At 37.2% G+C, this 21,180-nt stretch overlaps 1 protein-coding gene across 1 annotated transcript; it reads left to right on the plus strand.

The window, feature by feature from the left end:
* The first annotated feature begins 2,288 nt into the window (after window positions 1-2,288).
* Window positions 2,289-21,033, plus strand: LOC147484245 (uncharacterized). The gene is made up of 7 exons (XM_086579727.1): window positions 2,289-2,404; window positions 3,554-3,724; window positions 3,782-3,904; window positions 16,814-16,917; window positions 19,480-19,772; window positions 19,867-20,422; window positions 20,580-21,033. The coding sequence occupies exons 1-6, from the start codon at window positions 2,289-2,291 to the stop codon at window positions 20,413-20,415; spliced, it is 1,356 nt and encodes a 451-aa protein (XP_086435853.1). The 3' UTR covers window positions 20,416-20,422; window positions 20,580-21,033.
* Window positions 21,034-21,180: the final 147 nt, after the last annotated feature.

Genomic DNA, 21,180 nt, shown 5'->3' on the forward strand with positions numbered 1-21,180 from the left:
CAAGTGCTAACTAATGCCACCTCTCTCTCTCTCTCTCTCTCTCTCTCTCTCTCAATATTTGTTTTATTTGGTGTAGAATTATTCTGCATTCTCTCTCTCTATATTCGCAATTTTTTGTTAAATAAATCTATTGAAGTTTATTATTCTTTATTCATTGCTAAAGATACCATGAATAAGCGGGCAGAGATAATCAAGACAACTTACTCATGAGTTGTTATGAAGTTACTCTAGAGCTAATGTCTCTCCTAGATGTGCCATCAAAGTTGATATAAATCCATGCGCTCTATCACTATGTAATGTCATTGTTTTCTTTTACATGTTGTGTGGGGGGGAGGGGGCGAGGTGGTTGTTGTTAAAATGTGAGTATACATTCAGGAGTTGTGAATGAAAGCTCTTATGGTTCCAAGTGCGGCTTTAGTTGTATACTATATGTCTTTGGAACTTTATAACTAGTACACTATCCACTCCTTCCAAAGTACTTTTTATTTTTTGTTTTTTGAGTGTGTTTCATTTGGATTGTATTAATACTATTCATATGACAGGGGGATTTGATTTGTTCGTACACCGCTTTTGGATCCCACGTTGCTTTTCTATCCGTTTAGGAAGGTAAGTAATTATTAATAGTTACATGTTTGTCATAGCTTTGTTAATTTTTCTCACGGACCCCCGTGGTACCTTTTACTAGTATTATACTTTTTTCTATCTGCTTTAGGAAGGCAAGTAATTATTAATAGTTGTATTCTATTTGTTTTCACATTTTGGTGGTAATTTCATCTTCTTCTGGAGGCTTCATAGATAGTTTGTTAATCGTTCACAAGATCACATCGTCCCACTTAGTGTGCGGGCTTTTTTTTTTTAGCAAACCATCTTATCATCGGATATTACTTAAAGCAATTAGCATCCCATAATTAATTGCCTAATTTTTTTTTTCAAACTATAAAATTTTTTTTTTCACAACTATAGTAAGAATATAATTAACACAAAAAATAGTATTAAAACAAAACTAATAAAAAACATTCCAATAAACTAACGTTTTTTTTACTTCTTTTTTTGTTCTTACAAAATTATCATTTATCATTTATTTTGAGTCCAAAACCATTAAAGATGGACAAATGTGTCTTTGAATGTTTGATAGGCTAATGAGACTAAAACAAATAGCCAAAGTCCCAAAGCCCAATAAGTCAGTTTGTATAATTCTAATCACCTCTCATTTTTTTCACTCTCAATTCTTAAACAAGCGTCAGACCTCAATCCAAAAACAAAAAACCAAAAATAAAAAACAAAAAACAAAAAACAAATTTAGAAAGGACTTGAGGTGTATCTTGTTGTACGCTTGTCCTAATTATTTGTAAAACTCATTATCATTATCAATAAAATTTCCACATAAAAAAAAAAAAAAAAAAAAAAACAAAAACGAGGTAATTTTTTTACTTTCAATGTTAATCTTTTATATTTTTCTCCACATGATAGTAGTATAGAGTTATATAGAGTTATAGGATTATAGAAAGTTAACAATTTGTTGAATTGTTGTAGATTTGTGGACTAAATTATGTAAATATATATAGACATAGTAGTATCAATTAATAGTTTAAGTAAAAGTAGTTAACTTCGTTAGTCCATATTCAATTCTTAGTAGTCAACGCATTATAGTTTTGTGAATTGAAATAAATACATAATTTTGTTGATCTTTATTGTTTAAACATTTTAACAAAAAAGTATTGAATGTTAAATTTTTGTAAAGATGTTCTTTATGGTTAGTAGATCATATGTACAAAAGATTAGATTTTAAATCATTTTGTAGGTCAAGTTGTGGTTGTTTTAGATTTGGTTCTTATTTAAGGTCCTTTTAGGAGCCGGGCTATATATAAAACAAAATATTAGGTTTTAAATGGTTAGTAGATCATATGCACAAAAGATTTAAGGTTTTAAATGGTTTTAAATGACTGTATATAAAAGAAAAGATTTAAAGTTCTTTATGGTTAGTAGATTATGTGCATAAAAGACTAGGTTTTAAATTATTTTGTAAGTGAAATTGTGGTTGTTTAGATTTGGTCCTTATTTAAGGTCATTTTAAGAGCCGGTATATATATATATATATATATATATATATATATATTTTGGGTGGGGTGGGGTGTCCACATAATCTCGCACCCTCTTGCTTAGAATCCTGACTCCTTCCCTACACACGATCCACATCTTCAATACTGAGTAAGATAACCTTCCTCAGCTTATCGTAATCAAAATGTCCACTTCTGTAACTTCCACAAGTGTTTCCAGCGGTGGAGAAAATGACAGATTCTCCTGAAAGATCCACCAACTCGCATGATTTGTCGTGGAACAAAATCGCAATTCCATATGGCGAACCACCACAAAAGCCATCCGTAAGTGTAGGCAAGTTCAGATGGTACATCTTGCTGTTTGAAAAACTTTGAAAGTTTACTATCCTTGAGTAGCTTTGAGAAAGTGGGAATAAAACCCACGGAAGACTTTGCAAGGACACGTATGGAAACACGGGATCAATAAAGAGAGAATTAACTGGTTTGGAAACAGACCCAAATCTTAGAAAGTCCTTTAGAGGCAGACAACAATAGATATGAGAATGTCATTTGGTCCTCGTAATAGTGGATGCACAGCATCATCCTGTAAGAAAAAGCAAGCAGTAAACAACAAGAAATGGAAAGTAAATTGAGAAAAAACAGACAACATTAAAGTGAATTTTCAACCCAGCCCTAATTGGCAATGATAAAAGAACTATCTGGAATTGCAGCTCATTGGACAATAGCTTAGTGTGTTCCTCTAAGCAACCAACTTGGTCCCCTGGCTTTCAGACCAGATTTGTGTTATCCTGATTCCACCATGGATGCACTTAGATCTTGGGGAGACGAGTTCTTTACTATGACTTCGTTAAAGCTTGGCCGCAGCTAAAGCTTGGCCGCAGCGATAGCAACAGAGTGGGAGCAGGTTTACTTATTTGGGGCAACGAGTCAACGAGCCTAGTGTCAGGTCGAGCAGTCAGAGCCAGAGCATTACGAGCACAAGACAATTATAAAAAAAAATTCTACATTTTTTAATTAAAGTAACAGCAATCCGTATCCGAATGGAAATAGTGATGATCAGTGCCAACATCACCCGTTTGATCATGCCAGTAATACTACATGAATTTAGTAAAGACAACTAATCATATACCATAAACCACATGTGAACCTATCTAATCAGTATCTAATCCCACCCAGTAACTCAAATTTGAATAACTCTCCTCTGTGACACATTTGATCACCATAAACCCATAACCAAAAATTCCTAAAACCTAAGAAGATAAAAAGCCTAATTTAGGTCACCATTCTAAAAAGCATATACGAATGCAGATTATAAAAAAAAAAGCAAGAATGAGAGAGAAAGAAGTTACCTGCGTTGGTTTGGTCAAACGTTTCAGGATTGAGCTGGAAGTCTTTGATAGTCTTCATTGGGCGTATTCTTTCTTGAATTGAATCAAGAAACGTTGAATTAGAAAGAACTTTTGATATTGTGTTGATCGGAGTCTTATTCGTGTAAGGAAATGTGAAGAAGGGGTTGATGTAGTCAAGGGACTTGATGATGATTCTGATGCTGATGGTCTTCCTGCGCCTACTGCCTCTTTAGTTATATCAACAACTGACGTTTGTAACCTCTTTTCTGTGAAGTATTATTTGGTGGAGCCTTCCAATGACTTACTGAAAGTACTAAGGTATTTTCACCCGTTTAATTCTGTCTCTGTTGTTGCATCTGATTTTCCTGGATGTAGAAGGAACTGCATTTACTTTTCCGATGACAATTTGGATCCGTATCGCTTCTTCACGGGTCAGGATAAAGGTATTTTCAGCTTAGATACATGCACTTTTGACGAAATCTGTCCAATCGACGCCAGGTATGTGTCTCCTCGTCCCTTGTGGTGCTCAGTATGAGTCCATAATGCTTGTTAGGATTTCGTTTGTTTTTATTGATTTTTGTAAACTGATTGCGTCAAATGTAAGGAATAGATTTATTTTGTTTCTGGTAAAATATATAGATATCGTTCTCTATATATTCGATGTAGATCCTTTAGGTCAATACAGGATGAATTGTAGAGTTGGATTGAATGAAAATGCCCTTTTAATAGTGGACATAATCAATATTTGAGTCCTTCAGTAGTGATTGCTGAACCTACAGATAGCAAGAGATCGAGACTAAAAAACTTAAAAACACGGAGTTCGATTGGAGAGAACTTGATTAAGCTTGTTCGTGACAATCAATCCTTGTAATGTCGAGACTTTATTAACATCTTTTCATGGAGGCAGGCTACTCTCGAAAAGAAATGATATGTTTAGGATAGCAGGGTGTTGGCAGTTTAATTTCTGAAGTGCTCAGTTTTTCGGGATATGTACGTATATTCCAAGTAAAATGTATGTTGTAAATTATCCAAATCTAGTTAGTTATGCACAATGCTAAACTTACCTAAGTTACCTTTTCCAAGTAAGTTCACATTACAACTATTGATTCCATTCCTCACCGGCTATAAAGGTCAATCGCATCAGTTGTCCGATGAGTCATGAGTACTAAGCCAATCACAGCTGAAAATGCATGCTTGTAGCATGTATAACTCAAAATGTGAGCCATAAAACTAGTTTTAGATAATGCGAACAAATGCACTTGGGATATAGAACAGGTTTGGGTAAGAAACAGGTGCAGAAACTCTGTGATAGCCCATGTCAGAATAGTTCTGGAACAAAACTAGTAAATCTTGACCCACCAAAAAATTGCTCAACTGAAGATGGCCATCCACAGTGTAAGTGTTCATGACTTCGCATTATGTTTTTCTTGGACTCGCTCTAAGAGACCACTTGAATGCAGTTTTAGTACGTAGTTCCAGTGACAAAACCAGTCGCACTCGATCAATTCATCACACTGTACAATTTCATTCAGTTAGTAGTTGCGGAAAGTGTTGGAATCTCTAAGTGTATTTCGAAATACTTGTGAGTGTGTGCAAAGTGGAGGAGATGAACCATATGTGTTCTCTCCACTTTAGTGCATAGTAGATAGTCCCACATTGGTTATCCACCACATCGAGTAGGGTTCGAGCTTGGGCTTGGGCTTACTGTTGTGGGTAGTGGTTTGACCAATAGCCTAAACTTGTTTTGCCTTTTTCTTGAGCAGCAAGTTTCAGTGTTTTATTAGGAGTTGGTCTCTCTTCCTCCTAACCTCTATAAATAGGGATTTGTGAGTCCATAGAGAGAGAGACTTGATCGAAACTCAACTCGAGAGAAACGTAAAACTAAAACCAGTCCTTTTTTCTTCTTCTTCTTCTGTCGGCCGAGAGAGAATTATATTGTCATTTCAGAGGGTAGTACGTTTCTAGTGCAAAGTCAGTCATTGTTAACCATTGAATCCCGTGAGGAAGCTAGGCGCCATCGTTGCCTTTCGCACCATTGGAAGGGGCTTAAATATTTCCTTAAGGATGACCTAATCCGCCTTGGTTATTCCCGCCATCTTTGTCATTGTCTCTTCATTGCTACTGCTGTCTACTATTCCTTCTGTTCTACTTTAGTTGTTGTATTCATACAACTATTCTAACAATCTTAAGGAAAGATTTTTTCGTAGTAGAACAAAGGAGAGTGCTTTAATACAGCAATCAAAAGATAAGTCTTTTACTTTGAGTTATTTTTGTGTTATTGTGTTATGACTTTAGAAATTTTCTAATAATTTCGTTTTTGTTAGGGAAACCAATTAAAGATTCAATATTTATTGATCTTTTGTGGTTTATCAAATCCTATATGGTTGTAGACCTTTCTCCTACGTTTGTGGGAGTAAAATATGAGATTTCTATCAAGAAAAACGTCAAAGTTCGTCTTTTTGACTGCTGCGTCACTCGTTACGGAAACTGCTATAACTTTCAGCTCAGAACTCGGTTTTGCAATCCGCTTTTTGGGTTGAAAAGCTGATTCAAAGAGCTTTCCAGTGGTATAAGGCTTGATACCCAATTCGTCCTGAGCTGGTTCAGAGTTACAGTTCTTTTGAACTGTTTTTCTGGAAGGAAGAAAATATGGTAATCCGGTTTTTCAATCGATTAGGTATCGTATTCTTTCACTATTTGCAATTCTTTTGGTTTGATTATATAGTGATATTCTTGTCTTGAGTTCCATGCTAGTTTTCTCTTAGGAGGAAAATCCCTAAGCCTAAACTTCTTTAATAACTTAGTCAACAAATTATACGTGTTTCTCACTAAGATATTAATTGGTTTGACTAGAAGTAGTTTGATATTAATTTTCTTTGTACATATGTAGATGTATGTAGATGGTCTAAGAGAGACCTTAAGATAGTTAATATCAACCACACTCAAATCTTAGATAGTAATTATAATGTATTCAATACATAATTGCTTACCTTTATTGAGTGAACGTGTTGTTAGACGATGGTTATAATTGTACTGTTGTGAAAATACATGTTAGATGAAGTAACTTGTAGCTTATATCCAATATAGCATATGTTAAAGTTGTGTAGCATGCTAGTTTTGGATATTAATCATCGTGGATTTACTTTAAACTTGATAATAGTTTATTGATAAATTTTTCTAGTTGAAGACATTAATGGATTGAGCCATTAGATGTTGTGGTAGTACTTGAGGTCTTGTTGATAGGGTATTCTATCTTACTTGAGCTCATGTAAAAAGAGGAGGTAGAGTCCTCAGTTGTTTTGCATATTCAGTGGCTAGATTTGCTTAAATATCGTATACTTTTTGTTGTGAGGGGTACAGTTAAAGTTTACTTTTTCTGAACCTATAATATGATATTAACCATGTTTGGCATGAATGCATTATTTAACATAGGCATGAAGTTTAACCATGTCATATATTATTAAGTAATGAGCATCGTTGTCTATGAGAGGAAACAATATGAGAAACAATCATATCCTCCTAAACCTAATTTAGTCAAGGAGATGTAAGGTTATGGATTGTCTTCTTAGACAATATCCTCCAGTGACTATTTTAGACAAAGAGATGTAACGCTTGTGGATTGTCTTCTTAGACAATATCCTCCAGTGACTATTTTAGACAAGGAGATGTAACGCTTGTAGATTGTCTTATTAGGCATTATCCTCCTATGACTATGGATAAATAGCCAAGGTGATGTACAAGTGCGTGGATTGTCTCCCTATGACAGTTAGAATGTTGAATGATGAAAAGAATGATGATAATGATATTATCTCGGGTCAAACCTTTTTCATCTAATTCTTCTATTCTTTAAAATTCATTTGAATCACTTGTGGATTTCCTTTCATATAGATAGCATGAACATAATATGACTATGTTTAATATGATCCAGAATCATAGACTTTAGTAAAGTATATTCTTGTCATAAGAGTGCATTTTATTGTTGTTGTTTCTTTTAGTGTTTGTAGCGGTATAATGTGTTTTGCATGTAAGTTTGATTAGGTTGAGTAACCATTGAACTGTGGGGGGTGGTGACCCATATGCATGATTAATTGTTTTTTACCATAGTTCATCTCACAAGATAATTGGAAAGACACTGAACTACAAAGTATGGAAAGGTCTTGGGCCTATCCAAAAATGTTTCAAAATGTAGGGGGTGTCTTGCCAAGGCTATTGTGAATGAATCTAAAATAAATATTTTTTTGAGACCTAGAATTATCTAGTAGATGTTCATTGGTGAAACTCATAATAGTGATGTTTGTTTTAAGTTGTCATGAGTGATAACAATTTTGTAGATACCACACTATTATTGAATGTCTTATATGCTAATTTTATTTGAGGTTGTGCTTTCTGAGAAATTGGCATAGAGTGGTTGAATGTTCATAATGAACTACATAAAATAATCCCATTATTTCTGCACAAGAAATTTGGAAGACTATCAATGAGTATTTCCACCATTAACGGTGATGATGTTTATATGTTTCTTGAGGAAGATTCATTAACCTATAAGGAAGTTGTGCGCTCATGAGAAATGTCCTTTTTGAAGGATACAACTCCTCTAAACTGGACTCTTGATTTATTGGGGGATCTATAGGTTGAATTGGATCTTCAAGAGAAAACTAAAACGTGATAGTTGTATTGCAAAATACAATGCTAATAATAATAGCCAAGGGGTTTCAATCAGAGACAAGATTTATACTATTTTGAAACCTTGCTCATATAACTAGAATTTCTTCTACAGAATTTTAAAGACTCTAGTTGAGTAGTTGTGCGGAACTACAATACCAAGTAGTACCAGGTGATGAGCTTAAGATATACAATTTAGTTAAATCTTTGTATGAGTTGATTCAAGCGCCTATAAATGGCATGAGCAATTCAACAACATATTAGTGTCTTATGGATGTCAAAGTACCGTTGTTGATAAAAAAATGTGTACTTTCTTTAGAGTAAAGCAAGACATATGTGTTAATCTCTCTTTGTTTAGATGATTTAATATCATGAGTGCTACCATTGAGAATGTGTATGAGACAGAAAAATTCCTATTTGAAACACATAATAGACCGTCATTGAAAACGATAGTTCATTATGTTGTTAAACTCATATCTATAACTGCTATATTCAGTTGTCAAGATGTTGACGTTTGAATATGGTTGAAGCCCACAACGTACCTTAAACCAGACCGGCCGGATGGTATAGGGGAATTTCGGGCACTACAGAATTGAATGACTGGTGAATATAGGAATTAAAACTCATGTTGGTCTCATTATATTGTTATAGCACTTAGTAGAAATATTTTTCATTGAAAAGTATGGATATTATGATAGTAAGCATGTGTTAACACCTTTTGTGGCAAATATCCATCTTATGAAAAATAATCTCCTTGTGTTTTCTCATACTAAATATGTCAATATCATTGGTAGCCAATTGTACTTGATGGATAATGTATGTGAGACATGACATTGCCTACATTAATGGCATACTGAGCTGATAACCCATTGTGTCCTTATAAGGAACTTTGATGTATATTGTCAGATTATCCAAGTACTATAGCAGAGCCATTGATTATGGATCGATATTTAGTAGATTTCCATAATTGTTAGAAGGGTAATATGTTATAAACTGGATCCAAGAATGTTTATGTGTTTACCTTTGGTGGAAATTGAGTGTCTTGAATATCATCCAAGCTAATCGCCTTTAGAAAAGGCATGTGATGATGCCGAGTGGGTTAGCAACCTCTTGGCAAATCTTCCCATTGGCTCTAAAAAAACCTCGATGTGTATATACTTTGTAACCGTCTGTTAAGAATAGCTAAGACATGTTATCTTATGTGCAATGGGAAAAGAATACATGTAAGTTGAGATATAACTTAATCAAGCACCTGCTAGAGATTATGTTAGGTTGGACTTAGTTTGGCCACATGTCTAACCGCACCACTTCTTTGGAGGCAAGTGGTTATACGTCGAGGGGGATGGGACTTTTGCCTTAGATAGAGGGTGACACTGACGGCAACCCCACCTATGTGATTGGAGATCCCATGAATTAGGTTCAAAGGAAAAAACAAGTCACCTCATCGCTCTGGTATGCTATTGTCTTTCTTTGAGACGTCCCACCCTATGACTAGATAGCATTTTTTGTATACTTTGTATAACTTGAATTGCAATGAGAAAGGATGAGTTATTTTACTCTTATTGGAATCCATAGTTCATTTTTTTTATAATGAGATAGTGTATTTTAACTGCAATGTACACTTGATGGATATCCACCTACGTGAATGTAGAACTGGGTCGGTTCTTATGAGTATTTAGGCAAGTACTCTAGAGCATTCATGGAACATAGGTAGCGCAAGGGCCAAAAAGCGCAACACCGCAGAACAGGCATATAATGAAAGAGCAATGTGGGTGCATGTCCTCTATTTTACTACAAGGGAATGTTGGTTCAAAGATTTTTAATCCACCACTTTCGCGTATTATAAGATATGTTACCCTATGACCCGGTTCAAGCCCGTAAAAGCACCCGAAGATCTTATGCATTGTTTTTTCGATTCTCTCTAGCATTTTCGTTAACCCATTTCTTTTGTAATATCCTATTCCAAAATAGTGGGGACTATTAGCATTTTGAAATAGTGGGGATTGTTGGAATCTCTTTGTCTATTTCTAAATACTAGTGTGTGTGTGTGTGCAAAGTGGAGGAGATGAACAAATGGTGTTCTCTCCACTTTAGTGCATAGTAGATAGTCCCACATTGGTTATCCACCACATCGTGGGAGGGTTGGGGCTTGGGCTTACTTGTTGTGGTGGGTAGTGGTTTGACTAATAGCCTAAACTTGTTTTGCCTTTTTCTTGGCAAACAAGTTTCAGGTGTTTTATTAGGAGTTGATCTCTCTTCCTCCTAACCTCTATAAATAGGATTTGTGAGTCCATAGAGAAGCATGGATCATAAACTCAACCCAGAAACGTAAAACTCAAACCAGTTCTTTTCTTTTTCTCTTCTTACCATTCACCGTAGAGAGTTATATTGTTGTTCTAGAGGGTAGTCCGTTCTAGTGCAAAGTGGTCATTGTTAACCATTGAATCCTGTGAAGAAGACCCCACAGTTGGCTTTCTGCACCATTGGAAGGGGCAAAATCTTTCCTTAAAGACAGCCTAATCCGCGCCTTGGTTATTCTCAGTTACTGCTGTCATTGTCTCTTCATTGCTACTGCTGTCTACTGTTCCTTCTGTTCTACTTTAGCTGCTGTGTTCATACAACTATTCTAACAGTTGATTCCTTCTAGCAGTTTATATTCTCATCTCTTTCGTCCTCCCTTGTTCTTTCTTCTCTTTCCTATGGAGAAACCAAAAGTTCTTTTCAAATCAATCTCAACTCATGGTCTGCAGATTAGTAAACCTTTAAGCAGTGTGAACCGACTGTTTGCAGATTGATATTGAAATTCAACTCGTAAGTCGTTGGAAGATCCGAGGGAGCAATTTCGGATAGTTAGATTTGCGGGTTCTTTATTTTCTTTCATTTTTTTATTTTTTTTTCCTCTCTATATATAGCGATTTTTGCTTTGTGGATGAAGGGATATTATTTTCTTTCAAGGACTTTTTGATTGCTGGCTGTGGAAAGAATAACTTCAAATCCTCTTGTTGCTAACCATGAAGATGATCAATTGGGAAATGACACAACTCCAAGGAAAATCTGCTTATGAATATCAGAATGTGTGCGCCTAATTAGTGACCTGAACACAGCTTATAATCTTGAGTCTCTGAACAAGGAAATTCGGAAGTTAATTATACCTTTTCGAATCTTTTTTTTTTTAATGTGGCAATGTTTTTGTTGATATCTCATCATTCTGAAAGTTATAAGAAATGAACCTTGTCTGAAAGTTCTGCTGAGACTCAATCTCATATCTTCTTTTGACTGTGTTTTTCAAAAAAAACTGTAAGGTATGGGATTAATCTCTTCTCCATTGTTGGAAGAGGAGAACTGTTAGAAGCATCCACTTTTAAGGAAAAGTTCGTGATGCAAGAAATTAGGAACATGCACGATGATGAAAATCATTTCGTTTGGAGCTGGGTTGTGGAGCATTTGGTTTCCAGTAATGGTTCAAGATTTAATTGTTGTGAATAAATAACTGCGGAAACAACGTTACCCACACCAAACGGATCAATCCTACACAAAGATTGATCTTTCTCAATAGTCCAAGCAATATCCCAACACTTCTCAATATCAAATAACAAGCATATGAAATAAAACAATCAATGTAAAAGAAGAACAAAACCACAAGACGAGATATATCGTGGTTCGCAATTTGCCTACATCCACACCGCGAAGTTCCAAGCTTTAATAGATGTCCGAGTAACAGATTACAAGTCTCTCTCAATTCACTCACAAAGAATGAACACTCAACTCACAAAGAATTGTTCTCTTTGTAATCACTCTTTCTTGGTTTTGGAAAAGTTAGGTTTTCCAAAAACTGATTTTGTTTTATATACCAAAAACCAAAAATCGCTGGTTCTTGGAGCGAGGCCCATAAAAAGATTCGATTACTCCGGTAGGCTAGCTCTGTGTTAAAGCCATGAGCTGGCGCTTCTTTTTGGTGGGCGCTTAAAACATCTGGAGTAGTGAGCGGTGAAAGCGCTTTCACTCGAAAGCCGCTGGGGCCTCGACCGTGAGAAACAGAATTTTCTACATTCTCCACCTCGGTGAGGTTTTAACACATAAAACCAAGCCAACACATCCAAAGAAGATCACATCCAAAGAGGGAACACCTCCGCCAAGGAAGACTTCAGAATCCGCGCGGCGGCTATGCCCACACAGGGCTTTTTCAAACATGTAGGATTTGGAGCAAGTCCAAACGGTGTTGGAACTTAACTCCGTGACAACTTTCGCCAAGATATCAGCAGGGGTTGTCATGGGTGTCTACTTTCTCAAGTGCTACATCACCATCCTCAACGACATGGTGATAAAGTGATATGGGACATCAATATGCTTGGTCCACCATGATGAACTTGGTTCTTCGCCAAATGAATAGCACTCGACTATCACAATACACAAAGAACACCGTTTCCGCTTTCAATACCCAAATCATCTAGAAGACCTCGGCCATAGTGCCTCTTTTCATCGCCTCGCCATCGCCATATACTATACTCTTCAAGAGTAGATAGAGCAATCAGAGTCTCAGAAGATAGACCTCCAACTAACCGTGCACCATGCATCATAAACACATAACCAAGTAGTCGATCGTCGCCTATCTAGATCACCGCATAATCAGAATCCACAAACCCACCGACATAACAAGTGCCTCCACCATAAGCTAATCCCACATCCAAAGTACCCTTCAAGTTTAAGTACCTATTTCATTGCCTCCCAATGCCGCTTCCCTGTGATTTGCCATATACCGCCACAACAACACTAACCGGGAAATGTCCGGGCGCTACACCATAGCATACATCAAACTACCCCGGCACTTGCATAAGGAACATTAGCCATATGCTTTTGTTCCTCCAATCAACTAGGAGAGAACTTTTGAAAGCCTAAAATGCCCAACTAAAAGGAGTAGAAACCGACTTTGCATTCTCCATACCAAATCGAGAAATTACTTTTAATGTAGAGATACAACTATCCGCCGCTTCTTCCTATCTCTCGCCAATCTCCATGCCCAAGATCTTCTTGGCTCCACCTAAGTCTTTCATCTCAAACTCGTGAGCTAAGTTGAGATTTCAACTTGTCTATCTCCACCATGCTTTTGGAAGCAATAAGCATGTCATCCACATAAAGCAGAGATAGATGAAGTCATTACCACTTAAGCCTTCTAAAGTAGACAGCCAGAGTCATACTTACTTCGGGTGTACTCATGTTGCATCATGAATGTGTCAAAGCTTTGTACCATTGCCACCGGGCGATTGCTTTTAACCCGCATTGACCGATTCAATTTGCATACATAATCTTTTTTCAAAGAACGACAAACCCCTTCAGTTGTCTCATATAGATCTTTCTTCCAAGTCCCCATGCAAGAAAGCAAGTTTTCTACATCAAGTTGCTCTAACTCCCGGTTGAAGTGAGCAACTAAACTTAATAAACACATAATGGACGTGATGTTTGACCACCGGGAAAATACCTCATTGTAGTCAACTCCTTCCTTTGGAAAACCCTTTGCTACCACTCTTGCCTTGTACCCAAGATCGCCGGACTCGGGAAGGACCTCTTTCTTTTCAACACCCATTTATCGCCGATAGTCCTTTTGCCCTTTAATAATAAAACTAGGTCCCATGTGATTTTTATCAAGAGATTCCATCTCTCGCTTGCATAGCTACCAACCAATCTCTCAGAATGAGCATCTCTAACAGCCTTCCCTTGAAGCTATCCGCTCATCATCTTCGAGATATTCATTGCATATGCCACTAAATCCACCGACCATAAGAGTTCCACGGGCTTCGTGCCCATACTTGTGCACTTAGTGGTGGTGGTCAGCCACTACAAGTCAGCGGATGCTCTTGCTCTTCTTCCTGTTCTTTGTGTGGTTCCATGATTTGGTACCTCATCATGATCTAACCAACCATCCTGGTTTGATCGCATAACTCAAGCTCAAGAGTTTGAACTTCTATGGGACTTCACCATTCTCTTCCTACCTACTTCCGCCATCGAAGATAACACGAAGTCTCATCAAAAGTAACATCTCTCACGACGGGGAACTTGTGGGCTTCTAGACACCACAATCAGATCCCTTTACCCCATTTGCGGTTCTAAGAATATGGCCTTCTTAGCTCTAGGATCTAGCTTGTTGTCCCTCACATGGTAGTAAGTCTGTCGATCCAAACACTCGCAAGATACTATAATCAGTTTGGTTTACCGACCACACCTCATAAGGTGTCCCGCAATCTATAGTCGGTATCGGTGACCTATTGTATGTAACATGCCATGGACACTTTGATTCCGCCCAATACTCTTTTGCCTAGACCGCATTAGACAATAAACATCTTGCTCTTTTCAAGCAAAGTTCTATTCATCCTCTCTCGCCATTCCATTTCAAGGGCGTGCCCCGATTGTCTTCCGGCAATTCCCGTTGGCAAGCATTTAACTCTTGGAAAGGTCCATAGGTATACTCAAGCACCATTGTTGTCGACCGTAATGTCTTTACCTTCCTATCTCGGCGCGATTCTCAACCCTTGCCTTCCACTTTTAAATGTCTCAAACACTTCATCTTTCGATTTCATCATATACACCCACACATAGCGAAAGTATGATCATCAATGAATGAGACATAATAGCGTTACCTCGAGGGTCCCCAAACATCTCAGATGCACATAATCAAGGATGCCTGTTGTCGTGGTGCTTGCTTGACTTGAACTTGACTCAGATCGCTTCCCATAGACGCAATGCTCCGCGGAACCCCATACTTGGCTTCTTCAAGTTCTTCAAGAACCCTCGCTTGCATAACTGGACAAACCCTTTTCACTCATATGCCCTAAACGCGATATGCCACATCTTAGTAAATCCTACATTCCATCGCTACATCGCTTATCACCGTACTACCAATGAGTATACAAGGTTCCATATTTTTGACCCTTCATAACAACCAAGAGCCATGAACAATATTTAGGACTCCACCTTCGCCCACAAACTTGTGGCCTTTGGAATCCAAGGTACCAAGAGAAATAAGACTTTTCTTTAATTTGGAACATGTCTCACATCGGTTAGAGTCCTCACTACACCATCATACATCTTGACCCGTGATAGTTCCAATTCCTACCGCCTTACAAGCAACGCCATTACCCATTTGTAACGCCATCAATGCTCTCATAAGAAGTAAACCACTTTCTATTCGGGCACATATGATAGGAACATCCGAATCAAGAATCCACCTCTGGGTCATATAGTCTTGGTGGACACATTGAACTCATCCTCTTCAGAGCCTCAAGCATAATTTGCCTCAAATTTTGCCTTTTTCTTCCGACCATCATCTCTTGTTCTCTTTTTCGGTGAGGACAATTACTTGCGTAATGTCCTTTTCTTTGCAATTGGATGAAGTTTTAAAGGCTTCTTTGATTGGACCTAGAATTATCATTACTTGAATAAGGACGAATTTCCTTTGCCACTAGCGACTTGCATCAATGCTATTCTCTACACGTGTCTTCTTCATCAACTCATAAGAAAGAAGTGCACTCAACTTCATCAAGATCGGACGACTAACTTCATGAATGTAGTCATTAGATGCTCATAATCGCAAGGAGAATATCAAACATGCCGCTTTGATCCTCATCATCCATCTTCATACCAACATTCAAATAATCCGGCTAGACGCCGACGGAACTCACTAACGTGCCTTTTGCATCGTTGAACCATCGACCATCATGTACCGATAAAGACGCTTTTAAGGTACATCTTGTTAAATCATGCTCTTTGTCATATACATAGACTCTAGTTTGAGCCAAAACCGGGCGGTATTTTTCCCATCACACTATACATGACCTCATTAGCAAGACATAACCGGATTGATGAACAAGCCCTCAAGATCGAACTCTTCCCAATCATCATTGCTCATTTTTTTAATCCCCTTCAAGGGCAAACCTTTTGGATAAGGATGTTTTATGACTTGCCAAATCCCAAAGTTATTCTTCCCATTAAACTTCTACTTCAAAGTTTGACATCTTGGGAGCCATCTTTCAAGTTACACACAATAACCCAAAAGAAACAAAACCTCGAATTTAATCGAACACCTTGTCTACACAAATTTTTAGTACTAAACTCAAAATCCTAGGTCGTATACCTCTTTCGATACCATTTGTTGTGAATAAATAATCGCGGAAACAACGTTACCCAACCAAACGGATCAATCCTACACAAAGATTGATCTTTTCAATAGACAAGACTTCAACATTCCAAGCAATATCCCAACACTTCTCAATATCAAATAACAAGCATATGAAATAAAACAATCAATGTAAAAGAAGAACAAACCACAAGGCGAGATATATCGTGGTTCGCAATTTGCCTACATCCACACCGCGCGAGTTCCAAGCTTTAATAGAAAAGTTCAATCTCAATTCACTCACAAAGAATGAACACTCAACTCACAAAGAATTGTTCTCTTGTAATCACTCACTCTTTCTTGGTTTTGGAAAAGTTAGGTTTTCAAAAACTGATTTTGTTTTCGTTTGGAGCTGGGTTGTGGAGCATTTGGTTTCCAGTAATGGTTCAAGATTTACAATAGGACAACTTGAAATCCTATCATTATGTTCAGAAGACTTTCAAGTTGATGCAAGTTCTGAAGGAAATTCTAGAAACACGAAGCATCAATGATAGAATCGCCTTATGTGCGAACTGGTATCCACCATGTGCAGAATGGACTAAACTGAATACAAATGGAGCCTCAATTGGAAATTTTAGTTATGCTGGAGCTGGATGTAAGCTTAGGAATGAGAATGGGGAATTTCTTATGGCGGCTGCCATACTGATCTTTCAAGATGCAAATATTATAGCTGAATTTCCAGGTATGTTGGTCTTACAGTTGGATGCGAGGAAGGTGGAAATAAAACAGATTCTCAGCTTCTGTTTCAAACAATCACTAACTGCTCTATGGGATCTCACTGATTCTTGAAAAGATTGCACGAAAGGTTATCATGCATCTTCAGAGATTAGAAGGTTAATAAAGAATCATGGTGCTATAGAAAAAGAAATGCACGTGCAGATTCTTTAGCGACCTCTGCCAGTCTAGTTGCGAGTAATTCATGCAGGAACAATCATACAGCAAAAACTCAACCTGTCCATTTCTCGACCTGAATTTCCTACCCTTTTTTTCATCTATTTGTTGGCGTAGTCCTCCTTTTGTATATTTATATGCTAGAGCCTAGAGGCATATGTACTCCTTGTATTATTATTAAACAAAGATAGTTGGTTTCTAATGAAAAAGAAAGAACCAATCTCTGGACTTGGTGTTAGATCAGGCCTCGGGTTTGGTTTGAGCACCACCACCCTGCAGCCACCATAATCCAGAACGGTTACTGCTCTCTTTGTCTTCTTCCCTATTATATATTTATATGATCTTCTTTTTTGTATATGTTTGTCTAAGTTCTACTCGGATGTAGCTCTCAAACAACCAGTCTGTCTTTGTTGTGGAATAGTATTGAGTCGTCTGACTTGGTTGTGAAGGAGTTGTAAGGGAAAGAGCCAAATGTCTCCCATGTTATGTTTTACTTGAGAACTTGTTCTCCACTAGAGGGGATAAATCAGTGAGTGAGTAGTGCAGCTTGCTGAAAGAGTTGTTGAAGGAACTCCGTGTGTATCAGACTATCGGCCCTTATCTACTGATATTATTACATTACGAAAGCAAAAGAAAGAGTTTCAGACTGCTTAGTTTTTTCTGGTTTGGGACCTGACCTCGTTGCGATCAAAGCCCAGATTCTGACTACTGGAAATCTACCTAGTGTAATTTTCAAAAACCAGGTGATTTTGGCATTATGAGTGAACAGTTAGGGCTTAATAGAGGATGGAACCTATTATGACAATCTCAGAAGAGGATGCACAGATGACATGGCATACTCTGATGGGAATGAAAGAAAAGGACAGTAGAAAATGTATCTCCATAGTCCATATACAAGGAATGAAGCACAAAACTTACAATGTCCTCCCTCAAGGAATGAAGCACAAAACGTACAATGTCCTCCCTATTTTCCTCATATCCTCAGACTATTGCACAAATCTTCTTTGGGTGATACGCGAAAGAGATGGGGGGGGGGAGATGGTTGATGCTGACATAGCTGGTCATCTGTGTCATTTGGATCAGGATATTTACATTTATCGTCCCATAATTTTGCTATTATAGCGCTTCTAATAAATGGGAGATTGCCTTCTCTTATGATATATCATATTGAAAGGCCAATGTTGCTAATTTCCCTAAAACCTACAACTGAATCTGATGTTATGGCCAATTCCATTTTTCTGTTTGTAGTAAACTTCTGTTTGTACTATTTGTAGTGAAATTCTGGTTTTAGATTTTTTTTATTTAGGGTTATAGTAAGTTAGTTAGTTTCCAATTTATTTTTGCAAACGATATTTTATTATGTCCTTTTTATTTAGTAATCCATTTTGGCTTAGGATTGATGTTCTTCTTAATTGGATTTGGGAGCCATAAGGTTAAGAGGAATAAGGCTTTGTGCCTCATAATTAAGGGAGGGTTAGGTGAATTGAGATTGAGGGTGTGAGGGTTTTTCCCTGTTATTCCTATGGATTAGGGTTTTATCAACGTTAATTGTGTTTAGGTGAATGTGTCATAGAATTTAATACAGATGCAGAATTTTCCAAAATCCTTGAGAAGGCCAACGAAATTGATTCTTTAGTTGTAGTTGATTTTTATCGCACGTCTTGTGGAAGTTGCAAGTATATAGCGCAGGGATTTTCACATACTCTAAGATTTTATATTTAATATCTTCAAAGGGTCATAGTCTTATGGACCTTATCGTTGTGTGGGTATCTTTTTAGTCTCTTTATGAGCTTGATTCGTTTGAAAATGGTGTTGGATTGCTGCGTTTTGTGTTTGGTCACTACTTATTCATAAATTCCAAACGGCTTTGTTTGATCACTTATCTTGGTAAAACCTGAGAGAAAACCCGATTGGTGATAATATCATCTGAGCCAGAGAGATTTATAGCACAGCTAGTTCATGAAAATTTTGTGTGAGATGTTTTCTGACATCCGTTTGACAAATAGAATATTATTTTGGATAAGATTATGAGGATGTTGGGATTGTTGTATCACTTGTCATTTAAAAACAGTCTTTGATTGAGAGACTTCGAGTGCTTATAATTAATATATAGTTTACAAAAAAATCATCGGTTTTTCATAGCATAGTTAAAAGCTTGCATTTTCTGTCTTGCATCATAAAGTTTGGGTTGTAATTGAAATTTGACTATTGTTAGCTATTGACGTATTACAGGGATAGTCATGCATACGAAAAAGAAAGGGAAAGTTGTCCATCTCTAGTCGCCAGCCTTCAGTTAGGGTGCCCCAAACGGCATCTCATCGAATATGAAAAACCAAAAAAGCAATAGTTGTAGAAGACCATATTGAAAAAGATGAGAATGTTGAGTTGGAAGAAGAACATGATGAGGAGATAGAGGTTTCTAATGGGCAAGAAGAAAATTTGCAGCAAGTAGATAATGTTGAGTTGGAAGGAGAACATGATGAGGAGATAGCGGTTTCTAATGGGCAAGAAGAAAATTTGCATCAAGTTGATGAGAACGAGAGCGATGGAGAGTCTAAATTGGGAATATATTCCGGAGGTCCTATAGATAACAAAGTTTTGGTCGATTATGAGGACCATATTGCTCGCAAGATTTGGGCTGGAAAGGTTTTTTTTTTTTTTACATCTATGTTTAATTCATTTTATAGTCGTGTTTTTTATTTATTTATTTATTAAATTAAAATCTTGTTTAATTTTGTAGGAAAAGGGTATTCTAAAACTGCACCACCATACCGTCAAACTAGAGCAATGGGACATAAGTGAAGAACCACCTCTTTTCCAAAAGAAGCTAGAAGCTACCGGGTTGTTAAACTTAGCCTTGTATTCATGGAAGAACTTCAATGCAGTAGTGATTTCAACATTTTGTGAGAGATGGCATCAAGAAACAACTACTTTCCATCTCCCATTTGGCGAGATGACCATTACTCTCGATGATGTCAGCCAAATTTTGGGGATTCCAATCAAAGGTCTTCCAGTGGAGGGAATCTATTTGTTAGATAAAGGAAAAGCAGAAGAATTGCTTATACAAGAGCTTGGTTTGACGGCCGAAAATGTACCCAAAGTGAAAAAAGGGCATGTGACTCTAGAGTGGTTAAGGAAGACATTCTCTAACATGCCCGAAGATGCTACGGCTGAAATTGTTGAATGTCATGTTCGAGCTTATTTGTTGTTTCTTTTGGGGTGTACAATCTTCAATGACAAGTCGGGAGTTGGTGTACACGTTGCCTACTTGCAGGTGTTGCTGGAATAAAGCAAAGGTTTGTAGAGAAGATTTGGAATGGTTATGTCATATGTGAAATATTGGGCATAGTCCTGTTACATTTCAAAATCGTGGTTAGAGGCTAGTTTAAATCCACATTTTGTAGTTTTTAGAGACAACACGGTTGTGATTAAGTTTGAGAAATTTGTTTTCAGGATGTATTCAACACAGTTGCAGGATCTTAAGTGAATACTTCACTGCGGAAAGGGTAGAGAATCCTGAAAGTCTTGTTTTTGCGAGCGAGATCAGTCATGTAATCATGCGCTCTATGGAAGTTGAAAATTAGGTGGAAGACGGTACCAAAGAATCGGGCAAGTACCTCTTCTTATTGGATAGTTTTCTTACTACAAATGTGACTGTTATCAGAACAATCAATGCAGCTATAGCAGTGGGCAAAGTGGTGAAGTTGTTACTAAGTGATTCCATTAAGGTCATGTTGGTTGTAGAATAGAATGAACGGAATATCATTTCCGATACTGTTATATAGACATATAGTGCATGTGGGAAAATAATAAATAATACTGATCTTAGCAGTAACTAATTAAGTGCAAATTGTATATTAAGGCAGACATTTAGATTTTAGCTCACTCAATAAAATTAAGTTGATGGTAAGACTGTTGTCTCGGCATTTTAACCTGTCCTTGGGAATCTGTAACTTCACGAGTTTTGTAGTCTTGTGAAGTTTGCAGTATGGAACATATGAGCCACGACCTTGTCACGAAGAATTCTTGGCATATGTACGTGTAAAGTCAAATT

The sequence above is a fragment of the Coptis chinensis genome, chromosome 8 (genome assembly GCF_015680905.1).
Source record: "Coptis chinensis isolate HL-2020 chromosome 8, ASM1568090v1, whole genome shotgun sequence".
NCBI lineage: Eukaryota > Viridiplantae > Streptophyta > Magnoliopsida > Ranunculales > Ranunculaceae > Coptis > Coptis chinensis.

What these genes read in the sequence shown, in the direction of transcription:
- LOC147484245 (XM_086579727.1), top strand. Translation starts at nt 2,289, where the DNA reads ATGACAGATTCTCCTGAAAGATCCACCAACTCGCATGATTTGTCGTGG. An exon ending in AGTGTAGGCAAGTTCAGATG is followed by an intron (nt 2,405 to 3,553) that starts GTACATCTTGCT and finishes TATTCGTGTAAG; the next exon opens with GAAATGTGAAGAAGGGGTTG. An exon ending in GCAAGATTTGGGCTGGAAAG is followed by an intron (nt 19,773 to 19,866) that starts GTTTTTTTTTTT and finishes TTAATTTTGTAG; the next exon opens with GAAAAGGGTATTCTAAAACT.